The sequence below is a fragment of the Myxine glutinosa genome, chromosome 14, assembly GCF_964187855.1.
Source record: "Myxine glutinosa chromosome 14, kmMyxGlut1.1, whole genome shotgun sequence".
NCBI classification, from domain to species: Eukaryota; Metazoa; Chordata; class Myxini; order Myxiniformes; family Myxinidae; genus Myxine; species Myxine glutinosa.
Genome location: NC_136274.1, coordinates 75,357,288 through 75,380,387, shown reverse-complemented (window position 1 = coordinate 75,380,387; position 23,100 = coordinate 75,357,288). Strand labels below are relative to the sequence as shown.

At 47.4% G+C, this 23,100-nt stretch overlaps 1 protein-coding gene across 9 annotated transcripts in view; it reads left to right on the top strand.

The window, feature by feature from the left end:
- Positions 1–23,100, top strand: part of LOC137439922 (uncharacterized) — a 206,586-nt gene that overhangs the window by 134,387 nt on the left and 49,099 nt on the right. For all 9 annotated transcript variants that reach the window (XM_078768274.1, XM_078768270.1, XM_078768271.1 and 6 more), the window contains 2 exons: positions 8,476–9,294; positions 9,539–9,614. In XM_078768274.1, coding sequence (XP_078624400.1) covers positions 8,476–9,294; positions 9,539–9,614 — 895 coding nt within the window. The remainder of the gene's footprint in view (positions 1–8,475; positions 9,295–9,538; positions 9,615–23,100) is intronic.

Below are 23,100 nucleotides of genomic sequence, written 5' to 3'. Positions count from 1 at the left end.
CTTACCCTACCCCTCCTCCCCCCTGTTCTGTATCTGATGCTCCCCCTTCCTCTTCATTAACGGTATGGACCTCAAACATCCGGGGCCTTCGTTCAAACTTAACTGATCTCTCCATACAGGTTGCTTCTGTCAAACCAGACGTGATCTGCTTAACAGAAACTTTCCTCCTTCATGATGTCTCTGATTCCTTAGTATCTCTCCTGGGCTACTCCCTCCCCCGGTATGATAGACCTGAGCCTCGTCCTGGAGGTAGGGTTGCTATCTTTATCAAAAACTCTCTTCCTCACTCGCCCTGCACTGCAATCTCTCCACCTTACCCCCAGGAATACCTCTGGCTACGGCTTCCCCTTCACTCCCACCTCTTGTTCATATGTGTGTTGTACCGTCCACCAAACAGTGATGACTCCATCTACATCTCGCTGTCTGATAATATGGACCAACTTCTATCTACTCATCCCAACTCTCTCTTCCTCATATGTGGTGATTTCAACTGTCATCATGCCAGTTGGATGGGTGTGGGTACCTCTCTCACCAGCCATGGCTCCTCAGCAAAGGACTTCTGCGACTCACTGGGACTGACACAATCTGTCAATTTCCCGACCCGGATCTCAGTCAACGGAGCATCTTCTCTTCTGGACTTGGTTTTGACTAACTTCCCTGAAAATGTCTGCTGCTCTTCTTCTGCTCCAATCGGATCATCTGATCATGTCCTTGTTAAAGTGGACATCTCTCTGACCATCCTCAGGGAGCCTGCTCAGCGTCGACGAGTCTGGCATTTCACTCAGGCCAACTGGCACGGTCTTCAAGCAGCCATCAATCATCTGGACTGGTCTCCCATCTCTACCACCTCTGACATCAACTCATCCTGGGAATTCTTCGAAAGTAAATTTCTCTCTCTCATGCACAGATTTATCCCATCTCGTCTTCAGTTGTCATACCCTTCCTCCCATCCATGGTACACGGAATCTTGTGGTGAGGCTGTTGCCCAGAAACAACTTGCCTTCGTCTCCTGGAAAGCAAATCCAACGGAAGGCAATCTCATTTCCTTTCACAAAGCCCGAAACAAGTGTGTGTCCACCCTCAAGAGAGCCAGGAAACAATATCTCTCCGTTCTCAAGACCGAACTCTCTTATCTGTCTCCCTCTTCCAAATCCTGGTGGCGTCTGGTCAAATCCGTTTCTGGTGTTTGTTCCCCCTCCATCCCCTCCCTTACCTCAAACGGCTACACAGCTGACTCCGCACGTGAAAAAGCTGAATGCCTCAACTCTGTGTTTGCCTCTAAATCTTGTGTCCCAAACCCATCCCTCTCTGTACCCACCATACCCAGTCGTACCCAGCTGCTCCTGGACTCCGTGTCCTTTCCTCCTGACAAGGTGGAAAAGTTTCTGTCAACCCTCGACTCTGATTCTGCAACTGGACCGACGGCATCAGCCCACGGGTCCTAAAATCCTGCTCTGCCGCTCTATCTCACCCTCTCTCTGTTCTCTTCACCCTCTCTTTTGCTCAAGGTCAACTGCCATCTGCTTGGAAATCAGCCAACATCACCGCTTTGCACAAAAAGGTGCAAAAACAGATCCTAGCAACTACAGACCAATCAGCCTTCTCCCAATTATCAGCAAAGTCATGGAATCCATCATTGCTTCGGATATGAAATCTTTCCTCTTCTCCAATGGCTTGATCTCTGATCATCAATTTGGTTTCAGACCAGGTCACTCTACTCTGGACATGCCGCTTCTGCTGTCTCAACAATGGATGGAGGTCCTCAATGCCAAACAGGAAATTAGAGCTGTCTCCCTCGACATATCACGTGCCTTCGATACGGTCTGGCACCCCGCTCTGCTCACCAAACTCTCCTCCTTTGGTATCCATGGAAATCTCCACGCATGGCTGGCGGACTTCCTCTCTAGTCGTCGTCAACGTGTGCCCCTCAATGGGTTTCTCTCATCTCCTCTTCCTGTTCAGGCTGGAGTTCCCCAAGGCAGTGTTCTGGGCCCTGTGCTTTTTCTGGTCTTCATCAATGATCTCTCTGACTCTCTTGAAAATCCTCTCTATCTCTTTGCTGATGACTCCACTCTCTGCCGCTCCATTCCTCTTCCCTCAGGTCGGCAGTCTGCAGCCTCCTCACTCTCTGAAGACTTGGACAAAATCACAGACTGGTCAAACAAGTGGAACATGTCTTTCAATCCTGACAAATCTCACACTCTTACTCTGTCTCTCCGAAAAGATCGACTGGACAACCCTCCCATCTACTTTCTCAAAAATCCTCTCCAAGAAGTTCTGTCGCTCAAGCTTTTGGGTCTCACTATGTGCCATGATCTTTCTTGGGAAAACCACATTTCCAAGCTGGCCTCCAAAGCCAGTCGCCGACTGGGCATCCTCCATCGTGCGAAGTCCTTCCTCGGCACACCTGAGTTCCTCACCACATACAAGGCTTTCATCCGCAGCTCAATGGAATACTGTTCTCCCCTATGGGCCGGTGCTCCTGCCTCACACCTAGCTCGGCTTCACGCTGTTGAAACCAAAGCTTTCAGAATTATTGGAATCTCCCGCGATGAAGCTATCTCTGAGGGCCTTTCACTCACTCACCGCAGGCAGGTAGGTGGTCTTTCTGTCTTCTACCGACTCCTCTCCGGCCTTGCACCCCCAGCTCTCTCTGTGCTCTGTCCCCCAAATATTCCTACAGGTCGCACAAGATCTGCCAGCAACCCTCTGATGGTTAAACTGTCGAAATCTCGGCGCTCTGCTCACCTTCACTCTTTCATTCCTCTTTTCTCCCGCCTCTGGAACAAACTCCCTCACTCCCTTCAATCCCACTCCTCCCTCCAGGTCTTTAAAACAGCTGTTCACCACCATCTCTTATCTTTCCCCATCCAAAACCTTGATCTTTTCTACCCCCGCTAATTCACCCCAGATCCACCTTGTTTGAAATTCCAACTTCTTTCCTGGAAGTCCTGGCCGTGTCCATATGTTTTATACCTCTCCCACCCCCCCCTCCCCTTCCCATGCCTCACCCCCCCAAAGCCCTCGCCCTCTCTCAGATCTCTCGATGTCTCCATGTCTCTCGGTCCCTGCTCTCAAATGTTGTGTTTGTGTCCTTCCCCCTCTCTCCCCATCTTGTCTACCGCTCCCGATGTTATATGTTTTATGTGTCGGTTTGTCTTTCTGTGTGATTAATGTTCGCTCTTTCACGAGCCTCGATCTTGTATACAACAAAAAAAAAAAAAAAAATGCTGATCGGTTTGATGAAAATTATATCGAAATTGTGCAGCTCTTAGATGAACACAAGATCGGCCCAGCAAAAGCTGATAAAAGTCCAGGCAGAAGTACAGCGTAAAGTGACACACGTGAAGTATGATGGTGGAACATTGAGGCTGATGAGCTCCAATGTTTCGGGGATATGGGCAACATAAAGGCATTTCACCTAGAGCTAACGACAGCCTATGGACCTACATCCTTGAATATGGCTCCGATCAAGAATGTCGATGCTTCTCAAACTTTGTCAACCGCAAGACCTATTAAATCGTCCACACACTTCATGTTGATGCACTTCAAAAGTTTTGAACAACTGCCAGTTAAGAAGAGCTGTGAAGAGGTATCAACCCTGGCAGAACTGTCATGCGTGCTAAAGGAATTAAAAATGGAAAGGCTCCAGGATTGGATCATATTCCATCAGAAATTCTTAAACACGGGGGCATTGCTCTCAAGAGACAATTGCTAAGTTAATTTAAGCATTGCTGGGAGATGGAAAAAATCCACAGGAATTTAAAGATGCCATTATCATCACAATCGACAAGAAAAAGAAGGGTGACCGAGCAGAATGTGGAAATCATCGGGGTATCTCTCTTGTCTGCAGCTGGGAAATTCTCGGCAAAATTATCCTGAAATGCCTACAAATCATTGCAAATAACATTCTTCCAGAAAGCTAATGTGGTTTCGGAGCCAGCAGATCAACTATTGATGTCATGTTTATCCTGCGCCAACTTTCAAGAAAAAGTGCTTGAACAACGTCAAAATGTCTGAGACACTGTCTTCGTCAACTTTACAAAGGCATTTGATTCAGTCGATCATGAATTCTTGTGGAAGCTGCTAGACTGATGCAGATTTTCCGGAAAGCTGGAGAAGATGATCAGAAGTGTCCACGCTGACATGAACGCATTTGTCTCCGTTGGTGGCGAGTGAAGTGAAATCCTTGATGCAAGTCATCGGCTAAAAAAAGGGTGCATCTTCGTAGCCCCAGTGCTATTTACAATATTCCTCGCTGCAGTATTTAGATCAGTAAATGATGACAGATCAAATGGTATTTACATGAGAACTCGAACAGGTGGTGGTCTTTAACCTTGTAAAGCTGAAGTCAACCACAAAATTGCACGTAGTTTGTATAAAGGAACGTCTTTTTGCCGATGATGCCATCTTTATTGCGCCTGCCTTTATTGAATGAAATGCAAAGAACTTTTAATATGGGGCTGCCACAAAGTTTGGCCTTTCCATAACGAGAAAGAAACAAAATTTCTGTGCCTGGCATCACTTACCGGTACCACGTACGAACCTCTATAGTCTATATAAATTACGAACCTTTAAAAACAGTGTATTGATTCACTTACTTAGGAAGCACTGCAACAGACACATCCATAGAGATGGAGATAAACAATCATATCCAAGCTGCAGCTGTTGATTTGGGATGTTTAGAAAGCAGAGTCTGGTCACATCATCATTGGGATTCTCATGTATGTGCTACATGTGAATGTCTGCCGCTGCAGTGTAACCCAGGTAGGGTTCAAAACAGTAAAAGGCTTACCTTGTGTAGCTTTTATTGGTTGCTTTATGCAGCTTTCTTTGGCTGGAAGAGCATAGGGGGTTTATATACAGTCGTATATAATGTGGATATGCGTGTAATATGTGGATCTCTCTCTCTCTCTCTCTCTCTCTCTCTCTCTCTCTCTCTCTCTCTCTCTCTCTCTTCCACTCTCTTCCTCTCTCTTCCTCTCTCTTCCTCTCTCTTCCTCTCTCTTCCTCTCTCTTCCTCTCTCTTCCTCTCTCTTCCTCTCTCTTCCTCTCGTATACTGAATCGAGGCTCGTGAAAGAGCTAACATTTATTTCACAAACAAATCAACCAGACAAACAAAATATACAAAAAGAGGGAGCGGAAGACAAGATGGGGAGAGAAGGGGAAGCACACAACCACAACATTTGAGAGCAGGGAGAAGTGTGGGAGGGAGAGGGCTTGGGGGGAGGAGGCGTGGGAAGAGGGGGTGGGGGGGGGGAGAGGTATAAAACACAAGGGGACCGAAATTAGCGGGGGTAGAAAAGATCAAGGTTTTGGATGGGGGAGGATAAGAGATGGTGGTGGACAGCTGTTTTAAAGACCTGGAGGGTGGATTGGGATTGAAGAGAGTGAGGGAGTTTGTTCCAGAGGCGGGAGAAAAGAGGAATGAAGGAGTGAAGGTGAGCAGAAAGTCTTGATTTTGGCAGTTTAACCATAAGAGGGTTGCAGGCAGATCTTGTGTGACCTGTAGGAATATTTGGGGGACAGATCCCAGAGAGAGCTGGGGGGGGGGGGCAAGGCCAGAGAGGAGTCGGTAGAAGACGGAAAGACCACCAACCTGCCTGCGGTGAGTGAGTGAAAGGCCCTTGGAGTTAGCTTCATCGCGGGAGATTCCAATGATTCTGAACGCTTTGGTTTCAACAGCGTGAAGACGAGCTAGATGTGAGGCAGGAGCACCAGACCAGAGGGGAGAGCAGTATTCCATAGAGCTGCGGAAGAAAGCCTTGTATGTGGTGAGGAGCTCAGGTGTGCCAAGGAAGGACTTCGCACGACGGAGGATGCCCAGTCGGCGACTGGCTTTGGAGGCCAGATTTGAAATGTGGTTTTCCCAGGAAGGGAAATCTCTTCTCTTCTCTTCCTCTCTCTTCCTCTCTCTCCCTCTCTCTTCCTCTCTCTTCCTGTCTCTTCCTCTCTCTTCCTCTCTCTTCCTCTCTCTTCCTCTCTCTTCCTCGCTCTTCCTCGCTCTTCCTCGCTCTTCCTCGCTCTTCCTCGCTCTTCCTCTCTCTTCCTCTCTCTTCCTCTCTCTTCCTCTACGTTCTTTATCGATCATTCTCCAACCATAATTTCAAATCTAACGATGGAGATTTCTTTGTAAGGCGATGGAGGTTTTTCGCTCGTGTAGTTGAATGAGTGTGCAGTAGATTGTTTTAAGTGATGGAGACAAATGTGTGTGAATCCTCTTTGTTGTATTTTATGCTGGTAATACCAATACACACTCGCATCTTTCGTTGAATAAACTGCATCTAAAACAGTATTTGGGGAAACATTTCCCCACTTTTCCCTTTACAAGCTTAACTTCATGCCCAATTTTCATTAATTATAAATATGTAAGATTCCCCATGTAATACCTACCTGGTCCTCGTTTTGTTTCCACCTTTTGTTATTAATCAGTCTCAGGGCTGTTGTTCAGCCACGTACGCACCAGGCCTGCCGTTCCTTAAAACGCCCTCTAATTGCTCTCATTGTTGCTGTTGTATCCACCGGTCATGTTTCTGTTTCAGGCTCTGTTTTAGACCATTGGCCACGGGGGGTGAGGTGGGTGCCAGAGCTACAACCCGAGTGTTGAGCTTTGCAAAGCCAGTTTGGGTAGGGATTTTGAATTGGCCAGGCTGCCGTCTCCATTCGCATCTTCTTGGCGAAGGACACCATGGGGATCTTTATCGTCCACAAGCAACAGATTTTTATTTTATTTTTTTTGTATACTGAATCGAGGTTCGTGAAAGAGCTAACATTTACTTCACAAACAAATCAACCAGACAAACAAAACACACAAAAAGATGGAGCGGAAAACAAGATCGGGAGAGAAGGGGAAGCACACAAACACAACATTTGAGAGCAGGGAGATGTGTGGAAGGGAGAGGGCTTGGGGGGAGGAGGCGTGGGAAGGGGGGGGGGGGGGGTGGAGGGAGAAGTATAAAACACAAGGACACCAGGGACTTCCAGGACAGAAGTTTGACGGACGGATGGAACACTTTTTTTCTTTTTGTGCAACTCCTTGCCTGCAAAGCAACCAGTGAGATATTTATAGTCAGGTCGAGAATTGAACCCGGACTGGACTGCTCAATAGCGAGTGTGCTCCCTCTGCACCATGGTACCCGGATACCTGAAACGTTATTTCAGTCGCACAAGAACCCTTTCCGCATCCCTTTCCTCTTCTTTCTATCGATGTCTCATTGAAATGAAACGCTGCTTTTTGCCAAAATCCCGCCTTGCTCGTTTCAGTTTTATTTATTGAACGTCTTTTGCAGTTCCCGCACCCCACTCCCTTTCCCCTTTCCGTGCTTTTCCACCCCCTCCCCTTATCTCTCTCAGCAGCGTTTTTGGATTGCCTAATTTGGAGCGCCATTGACATGAAAGGCAGGGAGGGTCTTGATACTCTCTTGGTTTCTCGAGTCCTGTGGATGGAGAGTGCGAAGCTAACTTCGGGCTACGTGGCTCGGCGTTGCAAACTGGGGACCGTTAGCTTGCACAAAATGAGATCGATCGCACCTTCCACGTGCCGTGCCATGCCGCACGTGTGCATCCATTCCTGTACATGCAATAGTACTGTGTGGAAATCTCGTTACTATGACTGCTGTTGCCTATTTGGATGCTTACGGTTGTTGATGGCCTTCCAGTACAGGCCATCTTTCATCCCAGTTGTCACCCAGCTGTCTTGCTCTTTTAATGTGGTTGCCTTTCCTTTTTAAAACTCTGTCACATGGAGATCAATGACTGCACTTTGTTCCTGGTAACGTAAGCTTATTATTATGATTTTAAAAGTTTTTTTTTTTGTCATCGTATTTGTGGTTTCTTTTCTGCCTTTTTTTTGTTTGTTTGCTTGTTTTTACACCTTTGAAAATTAAATTGTTTCCATTGCTTTTGTTTTATTGAGAGCTGGCTGTTTGGTCGAGTGGTTAGACGTGTTTCTCTCTTCACTGTCTGGTGTGGGTTCAATTGCCACACTCTCTCTCTCTCTCTCTCTCTCTCTCTCTCTCTCTCTCTCTCTCTCTCTCCCCCTCTCCCTCTCCCTCTCCCTCTCCCTCCCCCTCTCCCTCCCCCTCTCCCTCTCCCTCTCCCTCTCTCTCTCTCTCTCTCTCTCCATCGCCAACCCAAATAAGTTATACCAAATATCCCTCAAGTGAGAGTTGAGGGAGGCCTTTTTCCTGCAGTGAACCGAAATATTATGGTTCTAGCTTTTATTTTTCTTTTGCTTAAAATCTAAGGTTTCCTTTTTAAGTGTTGCTGGAGCTGTTTCAAAATATGTCAGGCCTGGTATTTTGCTTTACCTCTTGAAGTTGAGAAAAAACTTTAATTCTAAGCTGTGTCTACCATGTGCTCCATCACAAGAAAAATGTTCTGCCAAGTAATGGCATTGGGTTTGTTTATGTACTGTGGCTGTCCCCTCCCTGATGCAGTTTTGCTCCTGCCTGAAGCTCCCTGTCCTTTTTTAGCTGAAGGAGCTGCCGCAGGATGAAGAGGAAGAGGAGGAGGAGGAGGAGGAGGGGAGAAAGCGACAATTTGAAAGCGGGGACCTTGGAACACATGTGGACAGAGGGGCTAAGGAACAGAGAGGGGAGGCTGTGGGGCTTGATGGTCACACTGTATCGAAGACGCCTACAACGTCAAAGGACAAATATAAACAGGAGGATGTCATTGATGGGCATTTGGAGGAAAACTATTCAAAGGTGGTGGTGGTAGAGTGGATTGGAGGAGGCAAACCAACAGTAGGTGGAGTGCAGACTGACCAGGGGAGCCAGGAGGTAGTTGGTGACATGGCAAGCAAAGCTCCAAGGAAAGGTGTGGCTTTGGCTGGAGACGGGCCGATGCTGGAAATGAAAGAAAAGAAGTCGGTGGCAAGCACCAATGATACTAAACGTCCCCGGGAATCGAAGAAACATTTGGAAGAATGTGAGAAAAAATCCGTTTCATCACCGTCTGGAATAAAAGTCGAGGAGGTCATTTGCACACCCTCTCCAATGGAAGTGAAGCGGAACAAAAAGCCATCCCCTCTCGAGAAAAAGGAGGAGGGAAAGACAAAACCGATACCCATTCAAGCTGAGAAGAGGACGACGAAATTGACTTCTTTGGGAGAAGAAAATAAAGCGGAAGGATTGTTGAAGGAAGATGCAAAACTGGCACCATCAACGAATGAGAATATTAAAGCGTTGCCGAAGGAAGAGGAGAAGAATGTGAAAGTAGCGACACAAGAGGAGTGCAAGCACGAGCTGGCTCTGGAGCACATTACCAACGAAACACAGCTTGAAAAAATGGTGAGGCTTTAAAGCATTGATTTTGAACAAATCCAAGTAGTTGATATTTTGTGAGCAATGAAGACTTTGCATGACCTGGCTGATGATTATTTAATTGTTCAAGAGAGGTGTGATCATACAGACTTTGCATGGCAAGTGTTTATCACCCATAGACCATTTCTGCAGGTTATTTTATGGTTGCGGGTGTGAAGGTTGCACCCGGTGCAGTCGGAAAACTTGCACTTCACATGTTAATCCCTTTCAGCTGGAAGACGCCAAGGAATATGAAGAGAGGAAGAGGATTCGTGCTGCACTGCGAGAACTAAGGCGACGAGAAAAAGGCAGGTCTGCTTCGATTATAAATTTTATTTTAAAATATTAATTTTATTAGGTTGGAGGTGAATGACCATGCGACAGTATTTTGAGGCTGTTTGCCTCCGCTTTTCTGGACAACATGTTGTACTGTATTGATATAAATGTAACCAAAAACAGAATGGCTGTTTGGTTCATGAGTTGAAAACCTTTCTTCACTCCGCTGGTGTGCTTTATTTTCCCATAGCTGTTCAGATCAGCAGGTAAAGAATTTAGTTTGTGTCATTTACATAAATACCGATCAAAACCCAGAAATTGTATGCAAGGCTGTATCGGATGATGATGGATGAAATCAACAGATTGCTAGTTGAGCTATGCTAACCGCCATGGGAAACAAGTAGGGGGTGATGCTTTTGACCCTTTCCTGGAGCAAAAAGAGGCTCCAACGACTCTTTGACTCCTCTTTTGCGCCAACGAAGGGTTAACACACGATATGTCAGACTCTCCTTGCTTTTCACGTGGTTATCTTATCTCAATCAATGCCCTGCTGATTTAATCCATTGTTCCATCTCTACTCTGATACCTCTGCCACCAAATTGATTTGATTTTGGTGAAGATCTGGATCTGAGAATTTTTAAAGCATTTCTTCACCATTGCGTTATATGGATAAAACGATATTTTTTCATAAAACGATATGGATAAAACGAGATAAAACGTTATATGGATAAAACGTTTGCAGTCACTACAAAGGGAATAATGTTACAATTAGATTTACTATAATAATAACGTTACATTATTATTACGAAAATTATATTATTTTTTAAAAACCGAGGTGAATTCCTTACTTCCGCGGTTACACCGCTTCTATCCATCAACTTTCCATTCACGACATTGGGATTAAAGTGTAACGGTTATATTTACTATAATATTGTTACAGACGTGGCTTAGATGTTAGTTTACCGAGCGGTTTTGGTATGACCACGTCTGCACAAGTTACCGATTATACTCGACGTTGACGAAGCCGCGCCACGCTGGCTCAATAAGAAAAAGAAGACACCCGGCTGGATTACAATAACACAATACGACACCAATGTTTCGATTCTCAAGTATATTCGTACGGAAAAGGTTAGATTACAGGGGCTAGAGGTATATTACAGGAAGACAGGCACTTAGACACACTCTTATATTAACCCCGGACAGACGACAGACACACGGGACAACGGCTGACTCACACGGGGGTTTGATGGCTAGGAAAGGCAGGATCGATGGCTCCAGGTCCTCCTGGGCTCGGGGCAGGGTACAGTACGGTCCGGTCCGGTCCAAAGATGCGGAAGGTTGCACAGCGCTCGAGGTGGTAACGTTCTTTCACAGGCGGGTTCTCTTCCTCTCAGCGGTCGTAGGCAACGTTCTTTCTCCAGCTAGGGGCGCATCTCTCGTCACATCCGGCGCGGGGCCGCGTATCTCCGGCGGGGAGTGACACGCCCTCGGCTCGTTAGCTCCGCCTCGTGGAATCGGCACGTTGCTTCTCATTGGGTGCGTGCGGGGGGTTTACCAGGCTCCGCCCTTGACGAGGAGCTGACAAGGAGCCCCTTCGTGGTAACCCCGTGGAGCGCATGGTCTGGAGCTAATCGAGCCGGTGTGAGGACGCATCCTCCCCCGCTCCGCCGCCATCTCCTCTGTTGTTGTTGTAATTGTTGGGGAAGAAGATGGAAGGAGGTATGGGAAAGGTCCTAAACTCACTACTGATGCCATATAATCACATTCTGGTGCAACGAAGAGTCATAATTAATGGAGACGAGGCCTTAACTGACATAGAATAAGAATAACTAGGAAGATGTCCGAAAGTTGTCTACGTGTGGTGCGGTGGACCTGGGCACGACATTTAATGGGGGAATAAGGGGAAGGTCGGCTCTACTGATTGTTATTTACATGCAATGGGACTAGGGAATGGGGGATCGGGGAAAGTTGGGGAGTATTGGAGAAAATAGGGGAATATTTACAAGCGGATATGGAGGCCAAATTCCATATTCGCAACATTGCACCCTTCTCTACCCTCGGGGCGTCCCGACCCGATAAATTTTTACCTACTTTAGTGTGGCACGCAATGTAGTTCCCTCTACTATTAACTCTACCCTGAGTGCGACAGTTTTACAGATATTCACAAATGAGTAAATATGTCCCCCTGCGACGTTGCACCCTTCTCCTCACAGAAACACACCCACAGGATAACCGAATCCGGAAAGAATTCTCAAACTACACATACAGCCGGTAGGGAGCATTATTTACAAGACTACGCTGCTATTTACACTACGATCCAGGACCTGTTTTTGGAGGAACACATGCAGATGTTATGCATAGAGAGAGAGCGCGCTTGCCAGCATCGATACACCAACCCACGAGTGCTCTGTGGCCGACGGCCTTTAATAACGTGCAGAGCACCCTTCCCGAGCATCAACAGCACCACCCCACCACCAATCGGTGCAGTCACCATTGTTCATTGGAATAAAAATAAATTCGACAACCCCTAACCCTGCAGGTGTCTCTTGCTCTTCTTGTGGTGCACTTGGTGGTGTTAACTATTAGTGGTTCACCTGTATGGCATAGGTGCCACGTTGACCCATAGGTCCATCCCCGGGTGGTGCTTGGCCGCAAACGAACTGCGGTCCATTGTGGGTGGCCACAAACATTGCGGTCCATATGGTGTATCGATCCCGGCAGCAAACAGCGAAAGTGCAGGCCCACAACTGCGCAGCCAGCACCTCTCTCTCCTCTCTCTCTACCCCAAAGCCAGATCCTCGGAGGTGGGAGACAAAAGAAGAAACAAGTGAGTAAGGTGGTAAGGGCGCAAAAGTGCACGCAATGTAAGGTGATGCACACTGGGGGCACATGGGAACCAGGTGAGACAGGTACGTTCCTATCGTACGCCCCCCCCCCCCCCCCCACCAGGTAACCTACATGGCCCCTCCCTTACCCCTTACTGCATCCACAAAACACAACACTACCCATAAACATCTACTTTACAAATCAACAAACATCCCTACTGTCTTCCCCGTTCCTCCCATAAACCAAATTCGTCTTCTCTCCCTCCTAACCAATCAAATTTGCCATTTTCAACTCTCCTCAAAATTTGCCATTTTCAACTCAACATCAAAATTTGCCATTACCAATTCATCATCAGTCCCTCCTAGGGAGGGAGAGATGGAATCACCCCAATGTCTCATCCACGTCGTGATGCGTCTCACAAATCCAACAGCAATTCTCATTTCTGCAACACAAACAAAGAAAACACAGGTGTGGAGTCATCATCATCACCACAGGTAAGTGGCTGCGTATGGTGCGACAGGTTCATCAATCCTAACTATTTCCTAAATGACTTTAACAACTTTACACTACCCGGGGTCTTTCTCCGGCCAAACCATTGGCCCTCTTACACTATGGGTTCTAAAAAACCAATTCCCATTGGCCAAACTGTGGTGCTTTTCAATTTGGGGTCTCACTCCCCCGATTCATCTCCCGGTGCCCTCGTACAATTTCTGGGCTGTGGCGTGTACCTCTCCCAGTGGGTCTACCCACCTGCACCCCTCCACCACTGCAGTTGCCTCCGAGCTTACCTGCTCCTTACCCTAACCTATCTACCTGGGGAAGGCCCTCTGGCGCTCTCCCCACTCCGTGCCCTCTCTGGCACTGGGCTGCCCGATCCACACCCGGGATCCTCAGGCACCCACTCACAACTACCGGCTCCCAGAGCCCACCTGCGGCCTCACCTGGCCGACATCCTCACAGTGGTGGAGTGCCCAACCAACTACACACACTAACAGGCTACACGCCCAGCCATTTCCACAACACTAATGCACCCATTCACAACACCATTCTGCAACCGCACCACAAATGCCAATATCCAACCACAATTTACCTGCACCCTCTACCTAACACTTACACTACCCGCCCCGGGTACTCGTGAAAGGGGTCCACTCTTCCCCCATCCACACCTTCGCACCATGCACACCACTCCGTACCACTCACTCCAACTCTCTCCACACACCTGTACCTGCACACCTGTGCTCTCACACCTGGTGCCACCTGCACCCTTCTCTCCCCAAGCGCATTCGCGCTGATCCACAACACTCACTACTCATACACTGCTCCACACACCTGTCCAGTTGCACACCTGTGCAATCACACTTGTTCAATCCTCACACACACAGCATCATCTCAGCTAACTACTCCCTTCTGAAACTTGCGCTTCCCAGTCGTCCCTTTAACTATTGCGCTCCCTCGTCATTATCATCCACACTAATCTACCTGCGTCCCCACTACAGGTATCAGTCACTAACTAATCTTAACGTCACCTAATGTCATCTTCTCTAGATCCCTATCAATATAACCTAACCCACCCGGGCTAGTTTTCACTGCCATACACCCCATAAGCTATTGCTCCTTTGCCCCCCCGTCTGTGAGGGATGGTGGACTTGCCATCCCACCACATCGGGGGTCTCTCACTACCAATTTCGCTCGTCCAAATCCAACAATTCAAAAATTTTCTATTTACTGCCAATTCTATTCACTTTCTAAATTTTGTATCAAATCACTACTATCACTATCACCATCACCCGTCTACTTATTAGGTACTCTCGGTGCGCCAATTCACATCTACAGCCCGGCTTCGTACAGCCAAGCCATGAATGCGAATTCTTTTGTGCTGGCGGCTGGATGCGTCCGGCGCTCGGTGCAGGGAAGGAGGTTTACCCGGCCCGAGATCCCACGCACCTTCTCGGCGTGGAGCCATCCAATGTCCCGATCTCGACCTGCCGGCACGTCTCACCAAAAAGTGGTCGCCATGACGACCCTTTCTATCGGGCTGCCAGCTCCGCCTAGTGGAGCACGGACGTTCAAAGCGAGGCCCAGCACGGATCGCGCACGGCGGTCCTTTCGAACCCGCCGTGGCTCGGATCCCCGCTGGTTCTCGCGGCACGCGAAACCCGGCACGCACCGAGGGCCCGCTTCGGCTAAAAGTCGACCTAACCTTTAACCCGGTCACCGTCGATGCTTCACCTGCTTGCTTACACCCCGCAGCCCGTTCCTTGCTCCTTGTACCGTTCCTTACACACCCAGGTACACCCATTCCACTCACAGCCTTGGTCACACACCTGACCACCGAACACTGTGGCACACATTCGTTGCTCGCACACCTCACCAATACACCGCTTCGCACCCCCTCCTCGGTCACCTCCTCTGTGACAATCACAGGTGTGCCCTCATTCGCACACCCAACCATGTGCCTCACCACTAATTCCAGCGTGCATTCCCACTCACGCTCTACCATTCCAGGTGTGCATCCTTCCATCCCAGGTGTACATCCTCGCTCACCTGTCACAACTAACTCACGCTCCATGTCACTCTCACTACTTTCACCTCCATTCCTGACAGCGCACTCACCCTTACTCTTGACAGCGCACTCTTTCCCCATGCACCTGTCCGTCACACACCTTTCTCGCGCACACTCTCCCGTTACACCCTCTGTAACACTCACCACAGGTGGACACTCTTCCTTTCTTCTGACAGCGCACTCTTTCCCCATGCACCTGTCCGTCACACACCTTTCTCGCGCCCACTCTCCCGTTACACCCTCTGTAACACTCACCACAGGTGGACACTCTTCCTTACTTCTGACAGCGCACTCTTTCCTCATGCACCTGTCCGTCACACACCTTTCTCGCGCACACTCTCCCGTCACACCCTCTGTAACACTCACCACAGGCATGCATTCTTCCTTGCCTTTGACAGCGCACTCTCTCCCCATGCACCTGTCCGTTACACACCTTTCTCGCGCACACTCTCCCGTCACACCCTCTGTAACACTTACCACACCGCGCTTCCATGTGCTCCCTCGCACACACGCTACGACCGACTCACTCTCGCCAGCACACTCACTCCTTGGCACGCACTTTTTCCTCACACACCCCAGAGTCGGACTTTCTCGCACACCTCCTCTTTCGCACACCAGACCTGTCGCACACTTCACCAACGGCCTCTCACGGACACCCGGGTCTATCTCGACCCCCAAGCTTCTTAAATCCCCTGGCGCATCATACGCACGACCATATTGGTCACCACTTACACCGGGTCCTCTTCCTCTTCGCTTCTCCTCCATCACCTGCGAATCCCTCATCCGGTTAATGAGCACATCATCACGATCCAAACACAGACTTTGGACCAATTCTTTTATCTCCTCTTTTATCTCTTTCTTATCCCCTCTCCGTCGCTTCTTAATTTCGCTCATCCCTTCTTCCACTTCTTCTAATTTGTGCTTCACCTCTTTTATTCCCCGGTACGTCTCCTCAAGCTCATCCTCTAAGGCTACCTTGACCGTTTCCAGGTGCGTCCTCACCTGCCGGTCCTTCGTCTCCATTACCTCTATCACCTCGTCCAACCTCGTTGTCAGTCCCTCACGTACCATCTGACATTCCCTCTTTGTCGCTATCAAGTCGTTTTTTATGTCGTTTTGTGTCGCTTTCAACCCTCCTAATACCGCAGTGTTCCTTTGAACCTGCTCCACTAACTCCGTCTGTCCCACCGTCAGCTGCTCCACCTCCTGCGTCAGGTCCTCTATGCCCCCTTGTAACTTTACAGTCCCCTTTCTCACCTCCTTCTCCATGTGCTCCTTACAGTGCCTCACCTCCTCGCGCACTCCTCCGACCTCCTCACTCACTCCTCTTCTGATCTCCTCTCCCATCACTTGCATCTCCTGCCCAGATGCCACCCTCCTCTGCTCCATTTCCTCCCTGTGAGCATCCAGTTTGGTTTCTACCCCCATTCTGACCCCCTCTATCTGCTGCCCCATTTGGTTAACTTCCCTTTCCGCTTGGTCCCTCATGTCCCTCAATTTGCCTTCCATGGTGTTTTCTAACCCCTCTAACCCTTTTTGCATCCCTTCCATTTGATTCTCTTGAGCGGCCATTCTGTTTTCTACCCCCGTTAACCCATGTTTCACTCCCTCTATCTGATTCTCTTGAGCGGCCATTCTGTTTTCTACCCCCATTAACCCATTTCTCACCTCTTTTATCCCGTTGTCTAACCCCTCAAAATTATTGTCTAACCTCCCAAATTTCTTGTCTAACTCCTCAAAATTATTGTCTAACCCCTCACTGGTACCCCTCGCTTCGTCCCTCATTACCCCCATTTGGTTTCCCATCCCTTTGAAATTATCGTCTGTTTTTACCATAAAGGCCATCATCTGTTTCATAAACAGGTTCCAATTCATTGGCATCTCGGGTTCGGCTACCGCGACCACGGCCGCGGCTAAATTTGGTGCCGCTACACCCACGTGCGCGACCACGCTATTTTGCGACCCTGCCGCCCTCACTGCTTCGCTCTCCTCGCGTCCCTCAATTTGGTCCTGGACCGACCCTGCTTCACTCTCCCCTACCGGACCCCAGCCGTCTTGATCCGCCATAGCGCGACTTGCAAAATTCGAGTTTCGTAAAACAAATCCAAATTTTTTTTTTTTTTTTCGTTATAATTTCGTCGAGCGCAGTACGCGCTCCGAATCGATTTTCCCTCCCAAAATTTGGGCCTAACTAATTTAGTCCCGGGTCCGAATCCAACTCCTCGACACCAATTGTTACAGACACGACTTTGATGTTAAAGTGGGCCGAGCGGAATGGCCGTCGTGTCCGCACAAATTACCCGACTATACTCGACGTTGACGAAGCCGCGCCACGCTGGCTCAATAAGAAAAAGAAGACACCCGGCTGGATTACAATAACACAATACGACACCAATGTTTCGATTCTCAAGTATATTCGTACGGAAAAGGTTAGATTACAGGGGCTAGAGGTATATTACAGGAAGACAGGCACTTAGACACACTCTTATATTAACCCCGGACAGACGACAGACACACGGGACAACGGCTGACTCACACGGGGGTTTGATGGCTAGGAAAGGCAGGATCGATGGCTCCAGGTCCTCCTGGGCTCGGGGCAGGGTACAGTACGGTCCGGTCCGGTCCAAAGATGCGGAAGGTTGCACAGCGCTCGAGGTGGTAACGTTCTTTCACAGGCGGGTTCTCTTCCTCTCAGCGGTCGTAGGCAACGTTCTTTCTCCAGCTAGGGGCGCATCTCTCGTCACATCCGGCGCGGGGCCGCGTATCTCCGGCGGGGAGTGACACGCCCTCGGCTCGTTAGCTCCGCCTCGTGGAATCGGCACGTTGCTTCTCATTGGGTGCGTGCGGGGGGTTTACCAGGCTCCGCCCTTGACGAGGAGCTGACAAGGAGCCCCTTCGTGGTAACCCCGTGGAGCGCATGGTCTGGAGCTAATCGAGCCGGTGTGAGGACGCATCCTCCCCCGCTCCGCCGCCATCTCCTCTGTTGTTGTTGTAATTGTTGGGGAAGAAGATGGAAGGAGGTATGGGAAAGGTCCTAAACTCACTACTGATGCCATATAATCACATTCTGGTGCAACGAAGAGTCATAATTAATGGAGACGAGGCCTTAACTGACATAGAATAAGAATAACTAGGAAGATGTCCGAAAGTTGTCTACGTGTGGTGCGGTGGACCTGGGCACGACATTTAATGGGGGAATAAGGGGAAGGTCGGCTCTACTGATTGTTATTTACATGCAATGGGACTAGGGAATGGGGGATCGGGGAAAGTTGGGGAGTATTGGAGAAAATAGGGGAATATTTACAAGCGGATATGGAGGCCAAATTCCATATTCGCAACAATATTATTATTATTATTACGAAAACGATACTACTAAAACGATACCACTGTATTAAGAAACCTGGGTTTAATTTGTCCTAAGCGGACGGTGAGTCATAACGCCTAAGGCCTACACATACCATATTGTTTGAAGAGCTGTAACACCGATGCTTTCGATATTTGATGATCATTTTAACAATCGGTTTGTTTGTGTTTCACACTGAATGAAAAACGTAAAGGTAGAGCATGGAGATTGTGATATATGACAGGTTCCACGATATATTCGGCATGAACGGCATATAAATCAAAATGGCGGTGCGTGTAGAGTCAGCTGCAGCACCGCCGTAATGACATCAGACGTAATCACATCACTCTGTCATGTGACTAGATTCTCAGCTCTGATTGGTATATGTTTGAGGGGACATACATGCATACATACATACATACATACATACATACAGATGGACAAACACTGTTCTAGATGGCTCTGCCCGATGGGCTACTCTGTAAAAATTGGACGGATTATGCCAAAACTAGGTGGCTAAGTTAGGCAGGTGACAAATCGAGCCAATTAGATATTGGTTCAGGTCTAGATACAGATCCGGCCTATCAGTGTGATACAAAACGTAAACTGTTTATCCTGGCGGAGGTATGCGCTCTACAGAGTGCCGTTCTAGGTACCTCCGCCACCAAAGGTGGATGGAGGTTATGTTTTCACCCCTGTCTATCTGTCTGTCTGTTTGTCTCTTTGTCCGTTTGTTTGTGAACAAGATATCTCAAAAAAGTTGTGGACGGATTCGGACGAAATTTGGCAGATGTAGCGCATGCGACAAGGACGAAATTATTAGATTTTGGTGAAGATCCGGATTTGGATCCGGCTCCTAGAATTTTTAAAGTGATTCTTCACCATTGGGAGATCGGGCCTAAAACGATACATAGCAGGATATCCCAAAAAGTTATGGACGGATTTGGACGAAACTTGTTGGACAGGTTGTGTGTGTGACAAGGAAGAATCTATTCAATTTCGCTTTAGATACAGATGCGGATCCAGCTAGTATAATTTTTTGAAGTGATTCTTCACCATCGAGTGATATGGCCAACCAGGCAGAGGATTGCTCTCTACTGAGTGCCGTTCTAGTTATTTTTGTATAGATTAACATGTTTGATTAATTGAAATTTAATATCTTAACTTCAGTCGATTAAAGGTCACTTTTGAGTGTTTATTCGTATCACATTGCAAATGAAATAATTTTCGAAGTTGTAATGTTGGAAAGAGTCGTATTGTTTATTTCCATACAAACAGGGATGAAATTTCAACTTGGCCACGGGGTTTTCCGAAGTCTCCGATAAATAAATAAAAAGGATGACTCGGAGGTTCTCCGAGAATGACATGGAGCAATGAAAGACAACTCGTTTATGAAATGCTTTGAAGTCTTGAATGAATATTCAGGATTCCTTGTGGAGAAACTTTATTCGTTGGCCTATTCCATGTCGGAGATTCATCGTAGAGGAATGTGGAGGCAATAAAAAATATTGTTGAATTTCTGCTATATCTGTGCCATAACTGGGAAGGAAACCTGTCGGTTATTACGGTCTGGAGCTGAAACCAGATGTTCTGAAAATTTGCAGTACAGCTAGCCTGGTTATTTTGTCACCATTTACACACATATTTCTTCAATGCAAATTATTTCAGACATCCATTGACTATTACAATGATAAGAAATAATTTATGGTGTTGTACGGATACTGTGAATGAAAGTACAAGATGATGTGAGTACGGTAGGCGTTTTCTGACTGAGTTTATGTCGAGGCATTTCTGGGACACCACCACAACAACAACAACAACAACAACAACTGCACACACATGTTCACACACACTCATACAACACCAGATCATGTGTAAGTAATAAAAAAAAGAGCAAAGCAACCCATCAATGATTTGCTTTGACGTTTAATAATATGGAACAGAATCCTCCCGGGTCTCGACGTATCTACCTCCGTTTTGGTAACGGATCACCATTCATGGACCATGCTGTGAAGTTTTGTTTTTCTCAGTTTTGTTCCGAGGGCTCTTTTCAGGATCGTCGCCGAGCTCCGGGCAGCTTCCGATTGTAGTTTGTTTGCATTAACATTCCCAGGTTTTTTTAAAAATATCTTAATGAGGTTATTTATCATTCCTTTTGCTCAATGGTACAATTTTGGTGCTCTTCGCTTCCTATGTCTTATGACTTCATTTATAAGACCTTGGTATTTGGTAATTTTTCTGCATTGTTTAGACCAAAATTGCTGTGCACTGACACCTCAATTAGCAATGCTTCTTTTCTTTTTTGTACCTAAATACTGTTATGTTTGTAGGGGGCAGGCATGATTACCTTAGAGCCAGGTAGAATTGTATAGGTCGTGTGCTCCGACTGTTGTGAGGAAGAAGAAGAAACCTATGTATCATAAGTAGGAAATTCGTTTAGACCGGATGTTGTGTCAGCGCGCATCTTCATTCCCATCATGAGGGGTGGGGTTATGTTAATTAGTTAGGGATTATGGGTAATTAATCCCCTGTATGTAATGGCCTCTGTTATTTTTCCTCTGTTCCTTATGACACCAGTAGCACACACACAAGCTAAGAAATCGCGTATTTATAACACTAAATAAAACCAACCGGAACAAGACGTTGAATAATACCGCTGGCACTGCCAGCCGCGACGTCACCACATCAAGCAGGCAGGGCCGTAAGGCCACGCCACGGAGAGCAGTGATTGGTCAGGACACCAAGAGCGATGAGATGGCACTAGCTGATAGGAGCGGACACGCAGACGTCGTAGGATGACGTCAGAGCCTTGAGTACAAAGGAGTTGAAGGGCGGACATTTTGTCTTTTGTTTTCTGGGTTTGGTGGCGAGCGGTCGTCTCCCCGACATTTTGGTTTCTCGTGGCTTTTCTCTCTCCGGGCTGGCCTCCATAGCGAATGGTCACACATACGGTGCCTATTGAGCTTGACTTGGACGTGTTGGTGGAAGGCAAACACATTTGCGTACTCTCTTGGCGCGGGGTTCCGATTGGAAGCACGGCCGCATTTTTCTTTTCCTTGGCACATCGGTGTTGGTGAACAAGATCAACGGGGACGAGCGGGGGCGAGTGGAAGAGGAGCGGCCTGCTCACTTCACGCTCGGTGGGAGAGGAGCAGACTGCACAGTGAGGCCAAGTTCCCACTCGCGGCAGTGCAGCCTGTGGTTCCCGCACAAGGACGTGGAGGCCCGTGACGAACCGGGACAATTCCTGACGAGGTTCAAGAGCCGCTCAGAGCTAAGTGCCCACACAAACACCTATTTATTTTCCAGTTATTTGTTCCCTTTGTCTGTATTCGAGTCTGTATGGGGACGTCCCATTTTTACCTTCGCAAAAGCGGAAGGTTATGTTTTGATCGCTGTGTATTTATTTGTATGTCTGTGTGTGTGTATGTTAATCGCATAACTCAAAAAGTATTCAACCGAATTGCATGAAATTTGGTGGGATGATTGGTTATTATACGGGACACATTTGATTAGATTTTGGGAAACAGATTTGCTCAAATTCTGACTATTTTTAACTCGATCGTATTTCACTCAAAGTTATGAGCGACTGAAGAAGAAGATGTCCATCCAGGACGTCATCACTATAACGCGATCTCCCGCGATCATTTCAACCTCAAAAAAAATTATAATTGCAGATTTGACAATAGATGAGGCATATTAACAAACGAATGAAACAGATTTGCTCAAATTCTGACTATTTTTAACTCGATCGTATTTCACTCAAAGTTATGCGCGACTGAAGAAGAAGATGTCCATCCAGGACGTCATCACTATAACGCAATCTCCCGCGATCATTTCAACCTCAAAAAAAATTATAATTGCAGATTTGTCAAGAGATGAGGCATATTAACAAACGAATGAAACAGATTTGCTCAAATTCTGACTATTTTTAACTCGATCGTATTTCACTCAAAGTTATGAGCGACTGAAGAAGAGGATGTCCATCCAAGACGTCATCACTATAACGCGATCTCCCGCAATCATTTCAACCTCAAATGAAATTCAAATTGCAGATTTGTCAATCGGGGAGGCATATTAACAGACGAATGAAACAGATTTGCTCAAATTCTGATTTTTAAAAATCGATCGCATTTCACATAAAGTTTCACATCGCATACACTCCCATGCCAAGTACAGAACAGTAGCTGCGGCGAAGGTATGCGCTCTACCGAGTGCCCGGATTCTAGTTTAATTATAGTTTTTATCGTGCATTATTTTGTTACCGGCATTTCTTTAACTAGGGCATGCCCGTACTATATATATATCTAAAATTATATCCCCCCCCCTCTATTTACATGAAATGGTTTGGTCCATTCGCAAAGCCAAAGCGAATGGCTTGCGAGTACGGTGACAATCCCCCCCCCCCCTCTATTTACATGAAATGGTTTGGTCCAAAGCGAACGGCTTGCGGAGTTTGGTAAAGAAATCGCCATAGCTCGGTAACTACTTCTCCGATTAATATGAAACCTTGAAAAGGCACATCCTCAGGTCCCCAGCAATATACCTGGCAAGTTTCAAGTATATCGGACCCGTGGTTGTCGAGAAACAGCGGTCACAGACAAACAAACACACAGACACACAGACACACAGAGATTACTGGAATTATAGATAGATAAAACCCGTATTTTTTAACAGTTAACTCCTGTGTCGGTTTTGAATTGATAATCATCAGGTTCAAAGACTGCCGGTGGAATCCGTGAAGGTAAGTTCGTCATTCTCTTTCCCCTCGCGTGTAACGAAGGTT